Genomic DNA, 20955 nt, shown 5'->3' on the forward strand with positions numbered 1-20955 from the left:
TACTAGGCCTAACCAGTATACTTTCAGCCAACCTTCCTTTTGGGTCCCAGTGCTCTCCTTAAGCCTTGGCCTTATGGTTAAACAGTCACTGAGTCACTGTGCCAACTACCTTTTCCTGAGTCCCCTTCCTCCCCTTCCAATGATCTCTCCAACCTTATCAATAAGGTCTCTGCTTCATCTGGAAGGATGAGGCATGTTTCTTCCCTGAATATGGCTTACCTGCTTCCTATTTCCCCGCCTGAATGTCTTTCTCTTCTTCTACTCTCTTTTCTTACTCTACTCTCTTCTATTCTTCTACTCTCTCCTCAAGGCTCGGCTCCAGAGTCACCTCTTGGGGGAAGCCTCTGCCAGTCACCTCAGCCTTCAGTCATCTCTAGCTCCCAGAGCACTCACTGGGACAACACTAGACTCTGAATCTACAGAGCTCTAAGGTCACATCTCAATCATGACCCTTGCCAGCTGGGTGACCCCAGGACAAGTCACTACCTCTGAGCCTCAGCCCCTCATGTGTGAAATGCGGTTAATGCCTATAGTCCCTAACCCCAAAGGTGGTTTTAACATAATGTATGTTTGTAAACTCTTAAGTGCCATAGGAATGGGAGTGAGTATTTCTATTTGCCATTTGGCACTTGACATATTCTGCCCAGGATTATCATCTTTCTGGGAAGATTCCCTCTTTCCACAACTCTAATAAAGCCAGAAACCTTGTCTTATACTTTGTATCTCAGGCTGTGCCCTATACACAGAAAACACTTGGTGTTTCATGAAGATGATGGTAATACTTGGTGGTGAGAGCAGCAGACTTGGAGAAGGAAGACGGACTCCAATTTCACCTACACTCTAAAGCAAGTCAAAAGCTTTGCCCCAAGTCTCAGTTTCCTTATCTGTATAAACGGAGATAATTCTCCAAAATACACAGCTAGGTGGCACAGTGGATAGAGCACTGGACCTGGCATCAAGAAGACCTAGGTTCAAATCCAGCTTCAGACAGTCACCAGCTGTGTGACCCTGGGCAAATCATTAATGTCTCTGTCTCATCTATAAAAGAGGAATGATAACAGCATCTGCTTTGGTTGTTGTGAAGATCAAATGAGATAATATTTCTGAAGCGCTTTTCATACCTTAAAGCACTACATAAATGCTACTGTTATTATCATTATTATAAGCTCGAATGAGAAGATGGCCATAGAAATGTGGGCCATGAAGTTTACGGCAATGAGAATGGCTTTTTGGACGTGGCCCAAGGCCACGAGACTAGAGAGCTGCTGGGGGAAAGAGCTCTTCACCCACCCATCACTCCAGTGCTAACGGCTCTTACCTTCCTTCCAAAAGAGGAACAACAAGTCTGGATTTTGTGCACACATTTCTTGTGGCAGGTCATCTTGCAAACTAGAAAGAACAGGGAGGAAGAGTTAAGAGTGGTTACACTCCAAGTAGCTCTTCTGATGATCCTTTAAATTATTATAAGTCTCACTAGTTGATCTTTACAATTAGAATCGTGTGTGTATCTAGAAAGGGAACAGGGTTCAGGGTTAGAATTGCATCCCCAAACCTTAGAATTTAGCAAGTAGGTTCAAGTCCCAGCTTTGCTAATGACTCACTGTATGTGATTTTGGTCACATGACTTCACATGTGAGTCTATCTTGTCATCTGGAAAGTAATAGTGTAGTCTGGATGATTTCTATGATATCTTTAAGAGCTAATAAATAGTTGATGATTCTGATGTCCCTCACAAAACAAGCAAAAAGGTAGTTTCTTTCTCTCTAAACAGGAAAAAGAAGGAATGCTTCACTAGTTTTAGCATTATTAATGTTGTTCTAATATTTCAAAAAGCCATCCTCTTCCTGGCCAGAAGTCAATGTGCCATATGAGAGCCCTCCACCTCCATGGTGAAGAATGCTGAAGCATGCTCCAGGCTCAGAGATCTAGGGTAATTAGGATGATACACTGGCACTGTGCCACCCAACAAAGGCAATAGTTGTTTTCAAGAGTGGTCTTCAATTCTTCTCCTGTTTATATTTTTTACTAATTAATACCTTTTATTTTTTATATCATCTTCATTTCCAAATAGAGCCCCCAACCCGAGGCAGCCCTCCCTTGTAAGAAATACAAAAAAGGAGAAAAAGGTATTTCAGCAAAACGAACCAACATATGAACTGAGTCTGACAATACATGTAATATTTCACAATCATAATGTTCCTTCCATCTCTGCAAAGAATGGAGAAAAGTGTGTTCTCTTATCTCTTTGGGACCAAGTCTGGTCATGGGAATTATATCGTTCAGTTTTTATTTATCTCTTTTCCACTGACATGACTGTACTCATTGTGTATAGTGTTTTCTTAGTATCGCCTACTTTACTTCATCCCAAGTACTCTCATGCTTCTCTTGATTCTTCATATTCCCTATTTTTTACAGCACAGGTACATTCCACTGCATTTATATACTAAAATTTGTTAAGCTATCCCCTAATCAATAGGCATCTACTTGGTTTCCCAGTTTTTTGTTATTACCACAAAAAGCTGCTATGAATATTTTGGAATATATGGAACCTTTGGGGATTTATGGTTTTGCCCCCTGCTCACCCCTCCAACCCCCAATGTTAGGAAAAAAGCAAATGAAGAAAATGGCATTCCAACACCACGACTTCCCTCTATACAAATCTTCCTAAGAGAAGTAAAGTGGAGAATTTCCAGAATTTGTGCTTTATGACTACCTCTGGGCATTGTCAACATTTAAATTAATTACATTAATGACTCGGGAGGATCTTTAGACATTTTAGTCACTTTCTGGTCATAATTCTAAAATGGTCGGACGAATTCACAACTCCACCAACACTGTATTTGTTATTAGTGTGCTCTGTCTTTCCACAACCCCCTAATACATTCCCACCATTTGTCATCTTTGCCAGTTTGTTGCTGTGATGTAAAATTTTAGGACTGCTTTGGAGAGATCTGTTTGCTAAGTCAGTGTTAGTGAAAATAATTTCTCACACTGCTGAAATCATAAGAAATACTCATTTAGGAGGCAGGATGATACAGCAGAAAACTCTGGAATCAGAAATCTTGAGCTCTTGACCATCACTAATTGGAGTATGACCTGGGCAAATCACTCAATCTCTCTGTTCCTCAAATTCCTATATAGAAAAAGTGCTTTGGAAAGCATTAAACGCTCTACAAAGACGGGCTCACTTTCCAGCCTAATCTCATTCGCTCCCTCTCCTGTATTCCAGGCTCTAGCCAAACCGGATTACTCATGGTCTCTCACACACATTTTACATGTTCCCAACCCCATAAATTTGCTGACGGAAGCCCTTTCCTCCTCTCTTTACCTCTTGTCATCCTACCTATTTTCAAGGGCCATTTCCTATATGAAGCCCCCTCTCAGTCCCCCAGCCAATAGTGAAGATCTTCATGAGCCTCACAACTTTATATACTTATTCTAATCTATACTATATTTATTTGGGTATATGTCTTATCTCCTTTACTGGATGGAACTCCTTGAGGGCAGAAGCTGTGGTTTATCTCTGTATGTTCCTTAGTGTCTGGCACAGGACTCTGTAGGTAGGAGGCCCAAAGCACTCACCGAGGAAAATAAGCAAATAAACATTTGCTGAATAAATAGATCAATATGATTTAATCATAAAGGATAAAAACACCAAAAGAAAACTCATAGCAGTCTGGGCAGTCATACAGCCACGTAATTACCAACACTGTTTGCAGAGCTCCCATAGAGGTCTGTGGAACGGGGGACTCATCAACACAAAGCAGCTTCGACCTTGCTGCTTCATGGCCGAGCTGCCTGTGACTCACCATTGCAAAGAAGGGCTTTGTCCATGGGCCAGATGTAGGACAGGCAGTGCTCGCAGGACTGGGGGATGCTCACTTGGTAGCTCGCAAACACATGCCCATTGTGCTCCTGGATCTGAAACAGCAGCAGGCCTGATCAGAAGGCAGTCCCCTGCTCACCCCTCCAACCCCCAATGTTAGGAAAAAAGCAAATGAAGAAAATGGCATTCCAACACCACGACTTCCTTCTATATAAACCTTCCTAAGAGAAGTAAAGTGGAAAATTTCCAGAATTTGTGCTTTATGACTACCTCTGGGCATTGTCAACATCTAAAAAAATAGAAAGAAACTATTCTCACAAGCCTCTCACAGAATAACCAAACCCAACTTAAAAACATAATTATTTTTTACATCTGTAAGCTGCCTAGATTACAGAAATATAGCCTTTGGGCAACCTTGGAAAGATTGGATCATTTATAAAAACACATGTAATCATTTATTTTGAAAATTAAAAAACAGACTCACTGCACGATCTTGCTTTCGCTTTTTCTTCTGAGATTTGCTTTGCTGTGAGGGAACAAAAAGGACACAAAAGGGCCTATTTTTAAGTCTCCAATAATTTTACCAATTTATACTAGTTGAGTCCTCACCTGAAGTCATCCCCAAAATCTCAAAGTTGGATGGATCTTGGAGATCATTTGGTCCAACCCACAATGGAACAAGAACTCCCATAACAAGAGATCTGACAAGAGGTCATTCTCCTATATTTGCTTGAAGACCTTCAGGGAGGGGGAACCTACCAACTCTTGGGATGCACCTTTCACTTTGAAATGACTCCTAATGGCTAGGAAGGTTTTCATGATATCCAATCCACCCTAAATTTTTATCTTTGCAGCAACTCCCCCTCCACCCCGCAACTGCTCTGCATTCACACAGAACAAGTCTAGCCTTCCCTCTATATGACAGCCTTTCATATGTCAGAACCCGGTTATGATATCCCTAACAATGATACGTTCTAGAATTTTACCAAGATCTGAAATTCAGCGGCCTAGAGCTAGCTGATTCCAGTATCTTCCTTTGTTGAATACTGGAACAATATTTGTCTCTTCTCCAGTCCTGTGGAATCTTTCCTATTTTCCAAGATCTAAGATTCCTGAGTGGCGCAACAATCACACCAGTCAATCCCTTCAGTAGCCTGGGATGTAGGTGCTTTGGACCAGGTGAGAACTTATCAAGGCCAGCTGGGTGTTCTCTTACTGTCTCCTCACTTAGCAATTCCCTATTAGCACTTTTTCCTCTTTCCAAGACTGAAAGAGGAATCAATCCAGCAGCTCTTCCTCCAGTCGTCCCTTATTACTATCTCACCCTTCCTGAACAACAGTCCTATTCTTTCTCTGAGTGTCTCTTTTTTTCAGGATAGAGCTAAAAAAGCTCAAACTCTTTTCTGTTGTCTTTAATAATTTTCACCAGCCTCACCTTCTCCACAGCTTTAATGTGTTCTTCTAGGACCCTGTCATTCTTTTATGTTCACTCTCTGCTATTTTTTTTTAAATTGAAGCTCATCAATTAATTTCCTGAGCATCCAAATCAATCTCTTTAGATAGTTCCCTCTTTTTCACTGTCACTGGAATTATTTCTTTGTATCTTCATCCTGGCCTGACTTCCCCCTAGGGAACTTTCTTTCCCAGGATTCTACCTATGCTTTTCCAAAGTGCTCTGAAATCTGCTCAGACTAAACCCATCAGCTTTCTTTTTTTTTCTCTATCACAGATTCTAAGATAGAAATGGTATTCTCCTTTCCTTCTCCCCCACAGTTTCCACCCCAGCAACCAAATGCTCCTTTCTGGTAAGAATCCAATTCAGAATACAAGTCCTTGCTTGTTTATTTTTCCACCTTTCTGAAGGATGAAATTATCATTAAAGAAAGTCAAGAAATTATTAGTCTGGGCAAAGGATGAGCTTCAGCAGACATCCAGATAACTGAAGCCTTCCATCACTACTATGGCATACCTGTGTCAGGCTTGTGATCTACTCCCCAAATTCCTCATCTACTGCCTCTTCTCCCTAGGTGGTCTGTAGCATACCCCGATGATAATATCGCTTCTGTACAACTTCACACAAATGCTCTCCATCATACTTCCCCCTCTCTGGTTCCTTAGATTTCCTCATGTGAGCTCATCTTAGTATACAATGCCACTCTCTCCCCATCCCTATCCTCTCTTTAAAAACAAACAAACAAAACCAAAACCAAATCTATCCTGTTTTTTATGAATAGGGATATACCATCTTCCAGAGCCAAGCCTCATCTTACTAAGTTTCAGTGATAGCTTGGAAATCAAATTTGTCTCCTTGTGTCAGGTTTTATAGTTCGCCTTGCTTGTTATCCACACTTTTGTACATCTGAGTACAGATGTGAGAAAATGGGTTTTATTACTGGCTCCTTTCTTAGATTCTGTCTTCTATGCATTCCAGGTTGTCTTTACTGCTATTCTTCCTACATTGTAGCTAGTCTCTATGGTCTTTAGCTTGGTACTTATATGCAGCCAGTTTTATCCTTCCTTCTTCAATTATAGATAAAGACTTTTAGATTAGATTTACAAGATTCTGGGCAAATACATTCTTATCAGCCTTCTTCTTCTATTTTAAGTCATGATCTATAAATCTAAATCTTAGACACCAGTTTCTTTACCAGTTGTTCAGTTCCCAAATCTGTCTCTCTTCTGAAGCTCTTTATGTTGGTGAAAATACCATATGTACCCTTAAGAGTTCCAGTTTCTTGTCTGACACTTTGTTGTCATCACACTTTCTAGATTCCCTCTGGTGGTAACATCTGTGCCCACGTTTAAGTGGCAGCAGTATGTCTCCAGTTTCTCTATGGCATCGTGGATGCTTATCCTTCCATTTTTATTATGAGATCGTGTAGCTGGTGCCACTTGACTTTGCTGCCTAACAGGATGGTGTCTCTTGCCAGTAGCACCTCTGTGTGTACAACATTGTTTCTGGGAGGATAAGTAGCTGTTTTCTCTTTAGAGAACTCTTCTCTTTAGAGGGTACAGTTCTCTCCTCTTTGGGAAGCCCCAAAGTAAGAACTACTACTTAGTTCTATGTGCTGGCCTTCCTTTTCTCCACCGTCTGACATTCCTCCAACATGCAAATTTCTTGCCACAGGTCAGGATTCCCACTTGTTTAATCAGATCTACTGTCTTTGTTTTCATACTGAAACCATTACTTCTTTCTTTTTTAACATGGAACGCCTTCTTTTGAAAAGGAACTTGTATAATGTGGAGAGTAGAGAATCATTATTTAAGCCAATTTATCCTCTGTTCTTGGAGACCAGCATGCACCTTGAGTATGGGTAACAGTCACTTGTACAGCAGAAATACACCACTCACTCTGCGCACATCACTGCTAAGGAGAGAACCCTGCTCTGTCTACTTGCTAGAAGTGAAATCCTTGGTCTTGTCTTTTCTCTTTGCAGAACTGTTCTCTCCTTCCTCTCAAATCATGTTGAATACTGTTTTATTCTCCTACATATCCCCCTTTAGGAAACTACAGGTCTTTTCAGGGTAGGGACTACATTATTCTTCACTACTGAATTCCCTGTGCTTGGCACAATGCTTTGCATATAAGGACTTAAGACACTGCATTCAATTGAATGTCTCTCCTCTAGGCCTCCACAGGTCCACTGATAATTCATCCCTGCAACCTTTCATTCTTTGTAGGGAAGACTGGTTAGTGCCAAAAGCCAGCCTTACATATTTGGTGTCTGAACATTTTTAATTTGTAAGCATCAGATAGTACCGATGTGAGCCACTGATATAACCATTTGTATTTGAGCAGAGGTTAGAATTAGCAGAGGTGTATTAGAATTCTTAATTACCCAGATTTATGAATGAATAAAAACAAGATATGAAGGTTAGGTGAGTTCAGGCACTAGGTCACAATACCTACCTTTGGTGGTTCAAAGTCATTTTTTGTATATCCTCTGGTGAACTCATCGAGAAGGGACTGGAACAGATTCAGGACCAGGTTGGTATCCTTTTCTCCTCTTTCCAGTGCCAGGTTGTTTACTACGATCTGGTAGTTTTCCATTAGATCCTTATAGCCAACATGAATCTTTCCATTCTAGTATTTTTAAAAAGTCAAATTTAAAGTATAAGTATATTAAGATGTCCCATATTTTCTATTATTCTCCAACAAATAATTAGTTAAACTTAAGATCATGGAAACAACAGTTTGAAGTGCTCCAGCATGAGAGGTGCTTGTGAACTTCCCCATACACATGCTCTGTTCTCCCACCTCCACACCTCTAGAGGCACATGCTCTCCTTTATCTCTACAACCTCCCTTCTCTCTCTCTCTCTCTCTCTCTCTCTCTCTCTCACACCACAGAAGTGCAGCATGCAGAGCTAGGAGCGACCCCAGACAGCATGTGGTCCGCCTCCTTCATTTTACAAATGGTGAAAGGCAGGCTCAGGGAAGGTAGGTATTTGACCCACAGGTAGAGCTGGGCCCTAAACCCAAGTACTTTAACTTGAGCCCAGTGTTCATTTCACAGCCTCATGCTGCTACTGCCCCACCTCTGCCTGCTGAAACCATATGCATCGTTTATGGACACAGCTTAAATTCCATTCACTGGGGGAATGATCTCACCTTCCATTCACACTTTACACCTTACTTACGTTGTACTTTGCATTACGATTATTTGCATGAGCCTCATATCCTCTCTACAAGACTGAAAGCTTCACGAAGGTAGGGCTGGGTCTTACTCACATCTATACTTTCCTCTCCCACCCCACTTTGACCAAGAGCACACTCCTACATCAAGTTAAAGCTGGACTTTGCAAGGAAAAAAAAAGTTACCTACCGGAGCAGAATACATAGTCTTTATATTGCTTCTAAACTTTTCTGTGGCTTCAATAAATAAACTTTCAATGGGAGTCTTCTGAGAGCGCAAGTCATTTATCTGACAGGCAAAAATACATAAATTAATTTTTTTCTTTTAAAACAATGACATACTTGGTTTATGTCGAATTTGTAACTTACTGGGGTTAACAGGCTACAAAGAAAGTTAAATGGCCATGATAAGGATTTGTTGGCTCAACTAAGTAAGGCCTTCAGTTTTGCTCTGTCATCTTCTCTCAGTCTGCCCACTCAACTCCCCACGTCCTAGTACTTACAATGTTGTGAGTTCCTGCCCTAAGAAAAACTGTTCTTCTGGTTTTATTAGCCCTTTAGACGACAATGAACAGTTACCAATTTAAGAGGCTGCTGGTATGGGAAGCCTCCTAGACAGCAGAGTGCACTAGGAGAGGGAGAATTCTAGGCCTCTTCAGCAAGTTTTCTCCCTGTCCCCCAATGGATGCCTTACTTCCTTTTCCAGGTGGAAGGGAAAGATAATTTCACAAATACTACAAGCACCTGTGATTTCATCTGTGTGGGATCCCAACAACCTGACATCTTAGTGGATGTTTAATGAGTTACTGTCAGGGTCAGCTGGGCTGAGCTGATCCTCAGAGGAGGACAAACACACCCTGCTTCTGGTCCCAAGCCTGAAGCCTTTCTAGCCTTAGGACTTGCCAGGGCTTGTGCTTTGCAGATAGTTTCCAAAGACTTCAGGACTTCACACATGGTCAGAAAAAGGTTCATTTTTTCCCCTACTGGACATAGCATACTAAAACAGCTGTTACTAAAGTCCTCTTCGAACATCTCACCTTATTCAAAAGGAACTCATCAAGGTATTTCAGTTCATTGGCATTTGTTATTTTCCGGAACACAGACTCTCTCCACTTTTCAGACACTGTTGTGATTTTACTAATCTTAATGTTACGATTCTTCTTTGCTTTGCTGGATGGCTCTTTCACAGGGCGGTCTCGCTCTCCTGTGTGGGGGCGGTTCTGATGTCCAGATGATGCTAGGGAAAAGAGCAATTCTATAGCATTAAGTGCATGGAACAGTGCAGCATTACAGGGAGCCATTTATAAAACATAAGCCTAAACTGTAATCCATCAAGCTTTTTAAATATCACTTCAGATAGTTTAATGGTGCACACAAGGACTCTGGTCTTGTGGTCATTGTGACATCTAAAGAAATAGATCTTTTGTATGTCTTTTGTTATTTTATTTTTATTTTAACCCTTGCCCCTGTCTGAACCCTTCCTTGTGACAAAGAAAAATACCCGAGCAAACACATGTGATACAGTGACTCCATCTAACAATAATAGCCAACATTTATATAGCATTTTGATTTGCAAAACACTTTATATCTGTTATGTCATGTGATCCTCCCTCCCAACAATGTATTCTATCCTCACAGTCCCCTACCTCGCTGTCAGGAGGGAAGGGGGGAACCCTGTGCTGCTTTCCCCTGTGCCTTGGAATTCCATTTCCATTTGTGATGTGCACATCACTCTCAGATTGACTAATTTTGCTCATCATCGATTCACATAAACCTGTCTTTATTTTCTCTTAAATTCTCATACTGATCATTCCTTGTTGCCCAATAATATTCTCTTACATCCACTCTGTCGCTCCCCAGTTTCAGAGTTGAGTAGTATTCCTATTCTTAAGAGTAATCATTATGTAGCCAACTCACTTTCTGAGATTCTTTTTGATGCTACAGCTTCCAACATCGCAGGTACAGGTGTGGCAGTCTCCATTTCCTCTGTTCCCTCTATGTTGTACTTCTTATCTTTATTTTTAGGCATGAAAAGCCACTTAAATGTGGATCTAAAGGAAGAAGCATGAGTAAATCTGTTTAATTGTGTGGAATGGAAGTAATGTTTAAATTTTTTAGGCCTTAATGAGACAGAATAAAATGGCTGTTTTACTACTAACAACATATTAATATCTTAATCAATATACACAGATTTCCCTTGCCCCCAGTAATCTATCATACCAGTGGCTGATTCTTTTGGGAATGAACCTTGTTGAAAACTTCCTTATGATTATGTAAGAATCTCTGAGAACTTCTAAAGAAAGTAGCGTTAGAAAAAAGTCTTCAAAAAAAAAAAAGGAAAACTTCTTGTTCTTATGTAAGTTTCCTTTTTGCAAATTTTCCTCCATCCAAGAGGATATATTTTTCATTTTCTCTAGATGAAGTGGAGTTTTTAAATATAGCATGAAACCATGGCTGGCCTAAGAGACAGTGTGATTTAAGACTATAAGACTAAGAATGAGGACCTGGGATGAACTCCGGGCTTGATATCTTACTACCCATGTGAACTTTGAACAATTCAACTAACCCTTTTGAGCCTGTTTCTTCCTCTGTCAAGTGGTGACAGTAATTCTTGTACTACACAGGGCTTTTCTTAGTTCTCCTGAATTTTCTGCATCATTTGACCCTGCTGATCCCACCCACGTCCCTCCAAATGTGCTGCTCTTCTTCCCTTGTTCTCCTCCTCTTTTGGACCACTCCTTCTTGGTCTCTTTTGCTGGTTTCTCTTCCTCCTCCCACTCAGTAAATGTGGGAATCCCCCAATGCTGTCAGCCCTTTTCATTTCTCTTTCTACAAGTTCTCCCTCAATAATCTTACCCATTTTAATTATCACCTCTATACAGTTATTATCAATTCTTCACCCCCTCCTCCAAGCTTTCCCCAGAGTCACAATCTCAAACTCATTCAGTTAAATGGTCTGCTAATATCTCCACCTGGATGGTCTGGTACCACTATCAAATTTCACATGTGTAAAAAGAAATTTCATCTTTGCTCTATGAAGCCTGCCCCTCCTACTGCTCCTGTTTCTGTTGAAGGCAGCCATTACTTGCCTCATCAGCTAGGCCTCAAAGCTTGGCTTCATTCCTCATATCCACTTGGTTGTCCAATTTTGTCATTCTGTCCTTGTAATACTCCTTGTATTGACCCTGTCCTTCCCTCTTTGACTCCTATCTCCTGTTTTATCTTTTCATCTGTACAATAGTAACAGCCTAACGTTCAGTTGCTTGCTCTGGAATGTGGGCTTCCTCCCTTTTCCAATTCACCCCATACTCTTTTGCACCTTCTATTCTAGCCAAAGAGTCCAGGAAGGATGGGATTTGGTTCCTGCTTTGGACCTCAACTGGCTGAGTGACTCTAAGCAAGTGAGTCAGCCTCTTGGAGTTCTAGACCACCCTCCCAGAGCTGGTGCTGCTCTGCATGGGCAGAGGAAGCTTTTCCCTGGGAGTCCTCTGCATCCATAAACTGACGGGCAGGCCTGGTCCCCTCCTGAAGGCTCTAAGCTACAGACCCAGGGCAGCCCTCCATGGGCAAAGATGCACTGCTCTCCTCTGAGGTCCCCCTCCTCCCCCACTGGAGTTACAGGCCAAGCCCCATCTCCTCCTGCTCTTTCACCTCCATATCTCTGTGTACAGCACCCTGCCTTCATCCTAGCTACTGCTGGCCTTTTATCCTCCTCCCCCCATTCCTCTCAGACCCCTCCCAGATCACCACACTCATCTCCTTTTACCATAGAATAATCATGTGTATGCAAGCTTAAATCTGCTACTAGATGAAAGGCAGCACAGAACTGTGGCACAAGTGTTGAATGTGGAGCCAGGAGAACTGGATTCAAATTCTGGCTATGAGCCTCAGTTTCCAGGTACTGCAGAGTTATTTAGAGGAAAGTGCTTTACAAACTTTAAAGTCTGTCAACTTGAACAGGGTTAATATGTCCATTTGAACAGGAACCTTAACCCAAAGGAGCAATTCCCCCCATAAGTATGTTCAGCCCTGCAGCAGGCTGAATGGAGGGATATTCCAGGACCCCCAGCCACACCAAGGTCTGTCCTCCCCTTTGGAGAACACAATCACGTACTTGGAGTCTGCCTGCTGGCTTGGGGACAGACCGTCACTGTGGGCAGACAATTCCCCAGGCTTCTTCCTCGGGATGGTGGTGTGCTTTTTGGAGATCTTGTTGCCATCCACCCCTTCTACAGACACCTGCAGCAGATTAAGAGGAATGTCAGGGGAAGTTTAATTACGCAACTCAACACACAAACTTCACCTCCTTTTTCACTTGATCACTCTAGACTCTAAGGAATCATCACTTACTTGAAAGACAATGTCATTTACACTTTAAACTTTTTTTGGTGGGGGCAAGGTGACAGTCTATATAGCCTTGGAAAGGGTGGGCAAGCTGTGACTAGTGAAATAACTGTGGTATAGTCAGGAAATCACTGGAGAACAGAATTACAGCTTTTAATGATATGCATGAAGATCCTACCTGATTCTTAGTAGATGAAGGAACTAGTTTATCAACATCGCTCAATGATAAAGAAAATCCTCGATCCCTACAAGATCACAAAAGGGTAGCTGTTAATGAAACTGATTAAGCGGTACTTATCTGTTCTTGTTGTTCAGTTATTTCAGTTGTGTTTGACTCTCTGTGACCCCATTTGGGGTTTTCTTCACAAAGATGCTAGAGTAGGTTGTCATTTCCTTCTCCAGCTCATCTGACATGAGGAAACTGAGGCAAACAGAGTTAAGTGACTTGTCCATGATCACACAGCTAATAAGTATATGAGGCCAATTTGAATTTAGGAAGATGAGTCTTCCTGACTCCAGGCCTGTTGCTCTACCAACTGTGCCACTTAGCTGCCCCAATCTGCTCTAGAAGAAAATTATCCTGCTTGTTCCAGGGATGAGAACTCCTTTCTCAGTGAGATCTATAGTGTAAAAAACACTGGACGTGGAATCAGGGGGAGTGAGTCTGAATTTGATCTGGTGCTGCTACTTATGGGCCGTGTGATCTTTCTGAGCCTCAATCTCCTCACCCATACAGCAGAGATCATGATCATAACAGTTTTACTGCCTAGCTCAGAGATGCTGCGAGGATCCAGTGAGATAATGTATGGAAAGTGCTTTGAAAATCATAAAGCATTCTATCTAAACATAAGCTCTTCATATTACTGTGAGCTCCCTGAGAACAGGAGCTGGTTTTTGCTTTTCTTTGTATCCCCAGTGTTTAGCACTATGCATGGCACACAGGAGGCACTTAATAAATGCTAGTCAATTGATTTAAATACTCTAGAATCTAATTGATTTAAATACTCTAGAATCTATGATTTCATCTGTGTGGATACTCCTTCCACCGAGGCTGTTCATCCTGTGGTGTCCACTCCTCTTGTGGTAAGCCTCCCAAAGCTCAGGTGGGCTGGGCTTAGGCTGCAAGACAGACAGACACACACACTCTCACTCTCTCTCTTGCCACAAACGCTTTCTTCTGACTTAGTCTTTGAGAGCTCAGGGTCATCACTAGGCTGCCACGAAGCAGCAGAGGATGACCTGAGTGGATTCTGATCCTGATCCCCTCTGTAGCCTAGCAGTATTTAAGTGTGTGCCCTGGGGAGAGAGGCAGACAAGGCAGGCACCCACGAAGTTCACCTGTGAATGACAGGTGGAGGAGTTACTTTGGGGAAGTGTTGCTATTTAAGGTCTGGTGGGCCTCGTCTGTCTCCTGCAGATCTTCCCTGGCAGCTACTCTCTCCCAGGCTTTTGATCCTGAATCATGGTACATCCTTCTTTCTCCTGGCCTTCCTGCGTCTGACCCTGGATTCCCAAGTCAGACTCCACTCTCCTGGAATTCTGACCAGGCTCTGAGCTCCCATGTCGCTGAGCGGATATTCTTATTCTTAGCTTCCCAAATATAGATCTCTGTTTCTCATTCTGTTCTGGCAATATCACCCCATCTTCTCACTGCTGATTGCTTAACTGGACTGGTGACTCTTGGGAGAGCACGACCGAGCCTGAACTTCACAATGAACCTTAGTCATCACAGAGAATGAATATTTCTTTACTGAATAAATAATTGCCTTGGCATCACTGACCTTAGACTATACACTGACCGTTCAGTCTTTCACCTCTCCTGTCATATTCTATGGCCTCCTGTGGGATCAGTAAAACTGAACTTTAATTTTCTGGTCATGATGTCTGCTGAGCCTCTCCATGCTATCTATCCCCCAAATTTATACCCCTTTACATTACATTGCAGGCCCTCCACAAACTCTCACCACTCTTGCTTCTGAATCTAACTGCAAACAGTACATGCTCTGGCCAGAATGGACTCCTCACTGCCCCTGGGCACTGCCTGAGGGTCCTGGCCTCTCTGCTTCTGTAGTGGAAGGAATAGTCAAGTAAGTGGTACAGGGCTTGCATCCAAGTTTTAGTTCTGCCCTTTACTGCCTGTGTAGCCTGGGGGAGGGGTTACCATATCACCTAGGGCCATCTGTAAAATGAAGGAGTAGACCAGAGGACCTCTAAGGTCTCTCCCATGATCCTCAGGCCCTGGCATCACTGCTGCTAGAGCAATGTTAGCCTATAAAAGGCCCAGCTTGAATGTCCCCATTTCCATGAAGCCTTCTGATTCCCCTGCTAGTCCTGAAATTCATAAAGCATTTTGTTTGAACCTCTCATGCATTCTATCTGTTTACGTATGTGCTGTGTCCTCTAGCGAATGAAAGGAAAAGCCCCGATTATGTGCTAAGCACAAGGGACACAAAGAGAAAGAAAGTGCCAGTCCTCGCAAATCCTCAGTGTTCAGCAGCAGGGCAGATGGCAAGGCCCACCCAGGGTCTTGGGGTGACTGCAAATTCTACAAGGGCAGGGATTCTGCCTTATTTCTTCCATCTCCCCTAGCACCAGGGATGATGCTCTTTACATCAGTAGTTGAGTAATAAATGTTTGCCGAACTGAATTGGATGTGTCAAAGCTTTTGACTTAAACACATACACATCTTTATCAATTAAAATCAACTGATGCTGGTGACTCTTAATAAAACATGTAAAAAAAGTATTCTTACTCTCCTGGCGTTAGGGGTAACCCCACAGTCCTGTGTTTCTCACTCAGGTCCAGGGACTGGCTCAGCATCGTACCGGGGCCAGCAACCATCATTTTCTTTCCTCTCCATGACTCCACTACAGCCGACAATCTCTCACTATCAGTTTCTCGGTATCTCTGGATCTGGGAAGCAGCAGGACTCTCTGGCCCTTCATTTATTTTCTGGCCAGTGCTTGGTTTCTGTTTATCTTGGGGTTGCTCAGCAGCACCTTCGGTAACCTTGTTGTTCAGGGGAAGAGTGGACGGCCTTTCGAGATTGCTGTAACTTCCTTTTTGCTGCAGCTTCTGGTTTTCGTCCATTTTCTTAGACTCGATAGCCTGGTTACCTGAAGATTCCTGCTTTAATTCTGTTGATTTTTTCCCCAGTAAATTTTCCTTGCCCATTATTTCATCAAGAGAGTTTAAGTCTGAAGGGATGTTCTCTTCTTTTTTACTTTGCAAAGTAAGTTCTTGCCTGCATTCATTTTGTCCCTGGACTGTCTTTCCTGGAGGTTCTCTGATACTGCTGTCTTCCTTGCAGGACAGTATGTGCTTGTTCTGCAGTTTTACATGTTCAAGACCCCTTTGCCGCCGTGATTCACGCTTTTCTCGGCTACTTGTGCTCTTTTCATGACTTTCTACGAGACTTTTCTGTGAAGGAAGAGTCTTCTCGGTATTCAGGGTTTCTTTTTCTCTTTGTACATTCTGTTTTTCATTTTCTGTTGCATGTGCTTCATGTAGCTGATGCTTGGGAACAAAACCAGGAGTCAATTCCGTCTCTGATGTGACAGCTTCCTCCTTGGGCACTGGCTCCCTGTTCTCTGCCTCGGGGGGTTCAGCCTCTTCCTTTTCTTTCTCCAGGGCTTGCTGCATTTCTCTTTTCTTTTCTTCATTCTTCTTCTTTTCTAAAACCATCTGGCCAAAGCTGTTTAAAAAAAAAAAAAAGAGCTTCAGAAAGACATGTGAAGACAGAGGTCTCCAAAGACTGACTCACTGGTGTTTGAACCAAAGTCTTTAAGCCACATAACTCTATACTGTACAACTCCTGGCCACTTAAGATATGGGTGAACGTGTAGACATGCAGGCTGGGACCTCCTTTCACATTGGCTTTCAGCCACTCTGACCTGTCCAACCTCATGTGCCCAAGTCCAGGTCAGAAGAGCTAGAAATAAGGAAATCTTTTCACTCATAAAAGGGCTAATGACATTAACAGCAAGAACAAAAATACAACCTCATTGAATTCAGTGTTCTCAAGACCTTTTTTAGATCTACATGTGCACATGCACGCGCGCGCGCACACACACACACACAATTTCAAGTTGTGTTCACCGTTGTCTCTGCAGGTATCCTCTGCCTGCAGTCTGCAGGAGAAGAGCACTCCGCCTCAGTCTCTGGTAGGCCTTCCGCTGCTGGTATCCTCTCCAAACTGCCTGAATATAAGCAGCTGCCTCAGCCTTTGCTAGAGTCCTCCGAACTCGGTAAGAACGCCAAAAAGCCTAAAAAATATTTTTAAAAAATTCAGGTAGTAAGAGGTAACCATTGACTTGGGCTGGATCAGACCTGTAACAAGAGCACCAATTGCTTATCCTGAAGGGAGCAGACCTGAATGGTGATGGCTGCTTGCTTCACTTGGAGGAAATGTCTTCTTTCTAAGACCATTCGGGTCCAGCTTTGGAGCAGAATGATTTTCCGAATCACTTCTTTGTGAAGTGTCTCCTGTAGGATCTGTCGCTCAGTTTCCTTCATGAACACCTAATCCAGAAGAAAAAATTTAAATTGAGCTTTTCCTCTTGAAAAGTCAAGCTTTTCTTAAGTTTACAGAGGCATTTTCCTACATAGGCAAGACCTAGTGTTAGAAGGTACTACATTCAAGTTAACTGGAGAGAAATTTAAAGTCAAACCTCCTCCTTAATTTCAATAAACTATACCCTACACAAGGCAAGTACACAAAAATGATTAACAGGGCACTGGATGAGGCCAAATGGCAAGTTAAAGATATTATCAGTTTGCCTGTATATAAGACATCAAATGAGATGATTACTGAGTAAATATTCTAAATACTCATTCCTTTCAAAGAAATCCCCAAACAAACAAAAAAAGATAAAATCAAGTCAAGGATAATTTTTTGAAGGAAAAAATAAAAATGCTTTTATCCTAGGGGACTAAGTTTCTAACCCAAAACTTAATTTTACAATAAACTGGCACTTTTGACCTGACTCCTGACATTTCTGGAATAAATGTGCCCTAGACTCCTGAAAGAAAAGGAGCTCACAAATTCAAAGTAAAAAAAGAAGGCCCTTGGTTTCACAAAGAGTCTGAAAACACTGAACAGACCTTAGTTTTTCCTATTTGGTAGTTTTTCTTGTCCATGCCCATCTTCTCTAGCAGAGCAGATATCATCTCCTTTGAAGGTTTGGCATTTTTGGGAAGTAATACTTGGAACTGATCTGTGAAATCCTAAGTGATTTAAGTCAAGAAAAAGAGAATTACTTGAGTTTTTACATCAATGGAAAAGCGCACAAGTAAACAGTTGCTTTATCTTTACATCTTTACATCCAGCTTAGTGCCATTTGCTCTACAAGAAAATTAAGAAAAGTCTAATTTTGGGGGTTAATGTCTGAGGTATTCAGAAGACACAGAATTAGGCATATTATTAAAATATTTTCTCATACAAAAGATCTGTTTTAAGATTGCATTGCAACTATGTGCCATTTGAATAAAAAGTAGCTTATGCCACTATACTTCTTTCTTAGTATTCCTGCATTAGTCTTACTGAGCATTTTTCAAAACTTTTTCTGTTTATGAACTGATTTCATCTTCCCAGTTGTGTGAAACGGTTTGGTAGTGGAGAAAGCTAAAGCACACAATGGTTCAGTGAATCTCCAGGTCATACTAATACCAGCAGAGCCAGTCCTAGAATCCACATGCACTGATTGCTCAAGACTAGTTTTCCTTACATAAGATCATGCACATATTTTGCTAGAATGTGATGTACTGAATTACCAACTTGAAAGGAAAAATGCATATTCTGGTCCCTGAACTCTAACTCACACTTCAAACCACTGTCTCAATATATAAAAACTTAAATGCAAATTGTTGTTTCAGAAAAGCTGGCAGTGTAGAACAGGGAGCGAGAGTAAATTCCAGGGTCAGAGGCGCTGATTTCCAATCTCCCGCTCCTGTGGGACCCTAGACAAACATTTCGCTTCTCTCGGACTAGGTTTCCTCCTCTTGAAAGGAAGGGGCTAGACTGGATGATGTTCCAGCACTGAATCTCTAGGATTCAGATTCTGTTCAAGGACAGAGACCTTAGTGGGCTACAATAAGCAGTTTTTGTTAACGTGTATAAGTAAATAGATGATGAAATAAGAACACTACTGCCAAGTGCCAAGATACATTTTTAAAGCCAACACTGCTGACAGCGAAACAAAGGAAGTTGGCAGAGTACAGTGATCCTGTGCATAAGAAGACTGGCAATCGGAAGACCTGGGCTCTAGTCATGGTTCTGCTACTAACTTGTGAGCCCCGAAGCAAACTGCATCAGCTGTCTGGGCCTCAGATGACAGCTGGACAAAATGATTTTGAAGGTTCTCTCCACCTACAAAAGTCTTTGACTCTATGAAAATTTCCTGTAAATAATCATTTGATCAAAACTACGATGAGAAAAGGTTCGGTAAGACTCCTTAATCTTACCAAAAGTATGCCACTGTGCAGTAAATGTATGTGCAGTAAGTGCCCCCCCCCCCCCCCCCCCCCCGGTCGGCAACAAGAGCTAAGTTTGCAAACGCTCGTGGCAGGTGTATTTAAATACCTGAAAGGTATACTTGGCACTGTAACCTGATCTCCGGATTCGTACAGTTTCTAACATCCCGGTGTACCTTAACTGCTGCAGAACCAGGTCTTCATCAAAGCAGAGCTCTTTCTGGAAAGAACACAAAATACAGCACAGAAGAATTCAGGCCTCCTGAACTTTCCTCTAACAATCTGCTCACAAGTATGTTTCCCATGTCAATTTCTTCTAATTCCTGATGCTACTTTTAGACTTAATAGAAAAAAGGGGTATATACTATATAAGCACACCTAATTTTGGTAATCATAGGACTATTCTGCTTGTCCTCCAGGTATCACGGACAGGAGCAGCCATTTGTGACTATTCAATGAAATTATTTTACCTTTAAGATTTTTTAAGCAGCAACGGTTTTGGGGAGGAGGGCAATGGATGGGTGGAGAAAAGCCTAGAACAAATCAATTTCAGGAATAAAATTTCAAAGACACCCCTTTAACTTGGAAAAAAGTGACTAATGGGTAATTTAACAAGCATCTTCAAGAAAAGTCCTGGCCAATTCCATTCCAAAGTGGGCAAAAAGCAAGAAGAAAGGGGCTTAACAGGCACTTAGATAGTCAAAGGAATATTTGAAGATATTGACCTTCGCAATAGGTTTTGAGACAAGTTATATAATCTTCATGACTAGAGATCCTTACAAACAGATCAGATGGCTTTGACTGCGACTAGCCTAGAAAGGAGAGGGCTTCAACTAACCTTGAACCTCCTTCTGGCAATGTAAGTTTATAAGCACATACCTCATATGTAGGTTTCCATTAAATACTTGATTTGATTCAGTCTATGACTGTACCCTGGGTATGGAACTGGCAATTTTCCCACAAGGTACTGTCACAGATATATAAAAACTTTACTTTTAACAGTGACACTGCCTTGTAATGACAGGTGGTTATCTCAGTGTTTCTGATCAAGGCTATCCCTACACGAGGAATAGTGGGAAGCCTTTACCTACCTTCTCAGCATTTGAGCGAATACATCGAATGAAGAATGGCTCAGCTTTACTCAATGTCTCCAACAACTTATTAAGGGAGGCCTGGGAGAAAAAAGTCAAGGTCTGTTATTCAGAAATTTTTTTAGAAAAGTGGAAATCTAATTAGAGAATAATTCAAGAGATCTCTGGTATCATTTCAGATGTTAGGTTTAAATTTCCTATTTAAAAAGCAAAAAAGGAGAGAAGTGAGGGAAAAGAGGAGAGAGAAAGAGAGACAGACAGATGGTTACTTCCCACTGCTCCCACCCCCTTCTTGGAACTCCGCAGCAGCTTCTAAGCATTGCTACAGCCTCTTGATTTGATCACTGACTTCAGATACCCAAGCTAGTCTGACTATAGGCCATGTTTTTTCCTCTAAATTTGGCTTGTATAAAACTTAAATGTGACCTATAATTCTGTTAGTGGGAAGAACAGAAAGAAGAGGATGACAAAGAAAAGCGATGAAGAAAACATGATAGACAGCTAGGTGCAGTGGGTAGAGTACTGGGCTTGGAGTCAGGAAGAACTGAGTTCAAATCTGGCCTCAGACACGAGTTGTATGATCCTGAG

The 20955-nt window shown here is 41.9% G+C and overlaps 1 protein-coding gene across 8 annotated transcripts in view; it reads right to left on the minus strand.

Moving 5' to 3' along the window:
• The window catches only part of MYO9B (myosin IXB), a 130027-nt gene that overhangs the window by 12489 nt on the left and 96583 nt on the right, over positions 1-20955 (minus strand). For all 8 annotated transcript variants that reach the window (XM_036763522.1, XM_036763531.1, XM_036763536.1 and 5 more), the window contains exons 18-32: positions 20368-20448; positions 19386-19496; positions 17909-18031; positions 17177-17326; positions 16904-17070; positions 15558-16499; positions 12984-13050; positions 12576-12700; positions 10379-10512; positions 9499-9698; positions 8652-8750; positions 7737-7910; positions 4311-4352; positions 3810-3921; positions 1319-1389 (exon numbers count right to left, since the gene is read on the minus strand). In XM_036763522.1, the coding sequence (XP_036619417.1) occupies positions 1319-1389; positions 3810-3921; positions 4311-4352; positions 7737-7910; positions 8652-8750; positions 9499-9698; positions 10379-10512; positions 12576-12700; positions 12984-13050; positions 15558-16499; positions 16904-17070; positions 17177-17326; positions 17909-18031; positions 19386-19496; positions 20368-20448 (2598 nt within the window). The remainder of the gene's footprint in view (positions 1-1318; positions 1390-3809; positions 3922-4310; positions 4353-7736; positions 7911-8651; positions 8751-9498; positions 9699-10378; positions 10513-12575; positions 12701-12983; positions 13051-15557; positions 16500-16903; positions 17071-17176; positions 17327-17908; positions 18032-19385; positions 19497-20367; positions 20449-20955) is intronic.

Source organism: Trichosurus vulpecula, chromosome 1 (assembly GCF_011100635.1).
Source record: "Trichosurus vulpecula isolate mTriVul1 chromosome 1, mTriVul1.pri, whole genome shotgun sequence".
NCBI lineage: Eukaryota > Metazoa > Chordata > Mammalia > Diprotodontia > Phalangeridae > Trichosurus > Trichosurus vulpecula.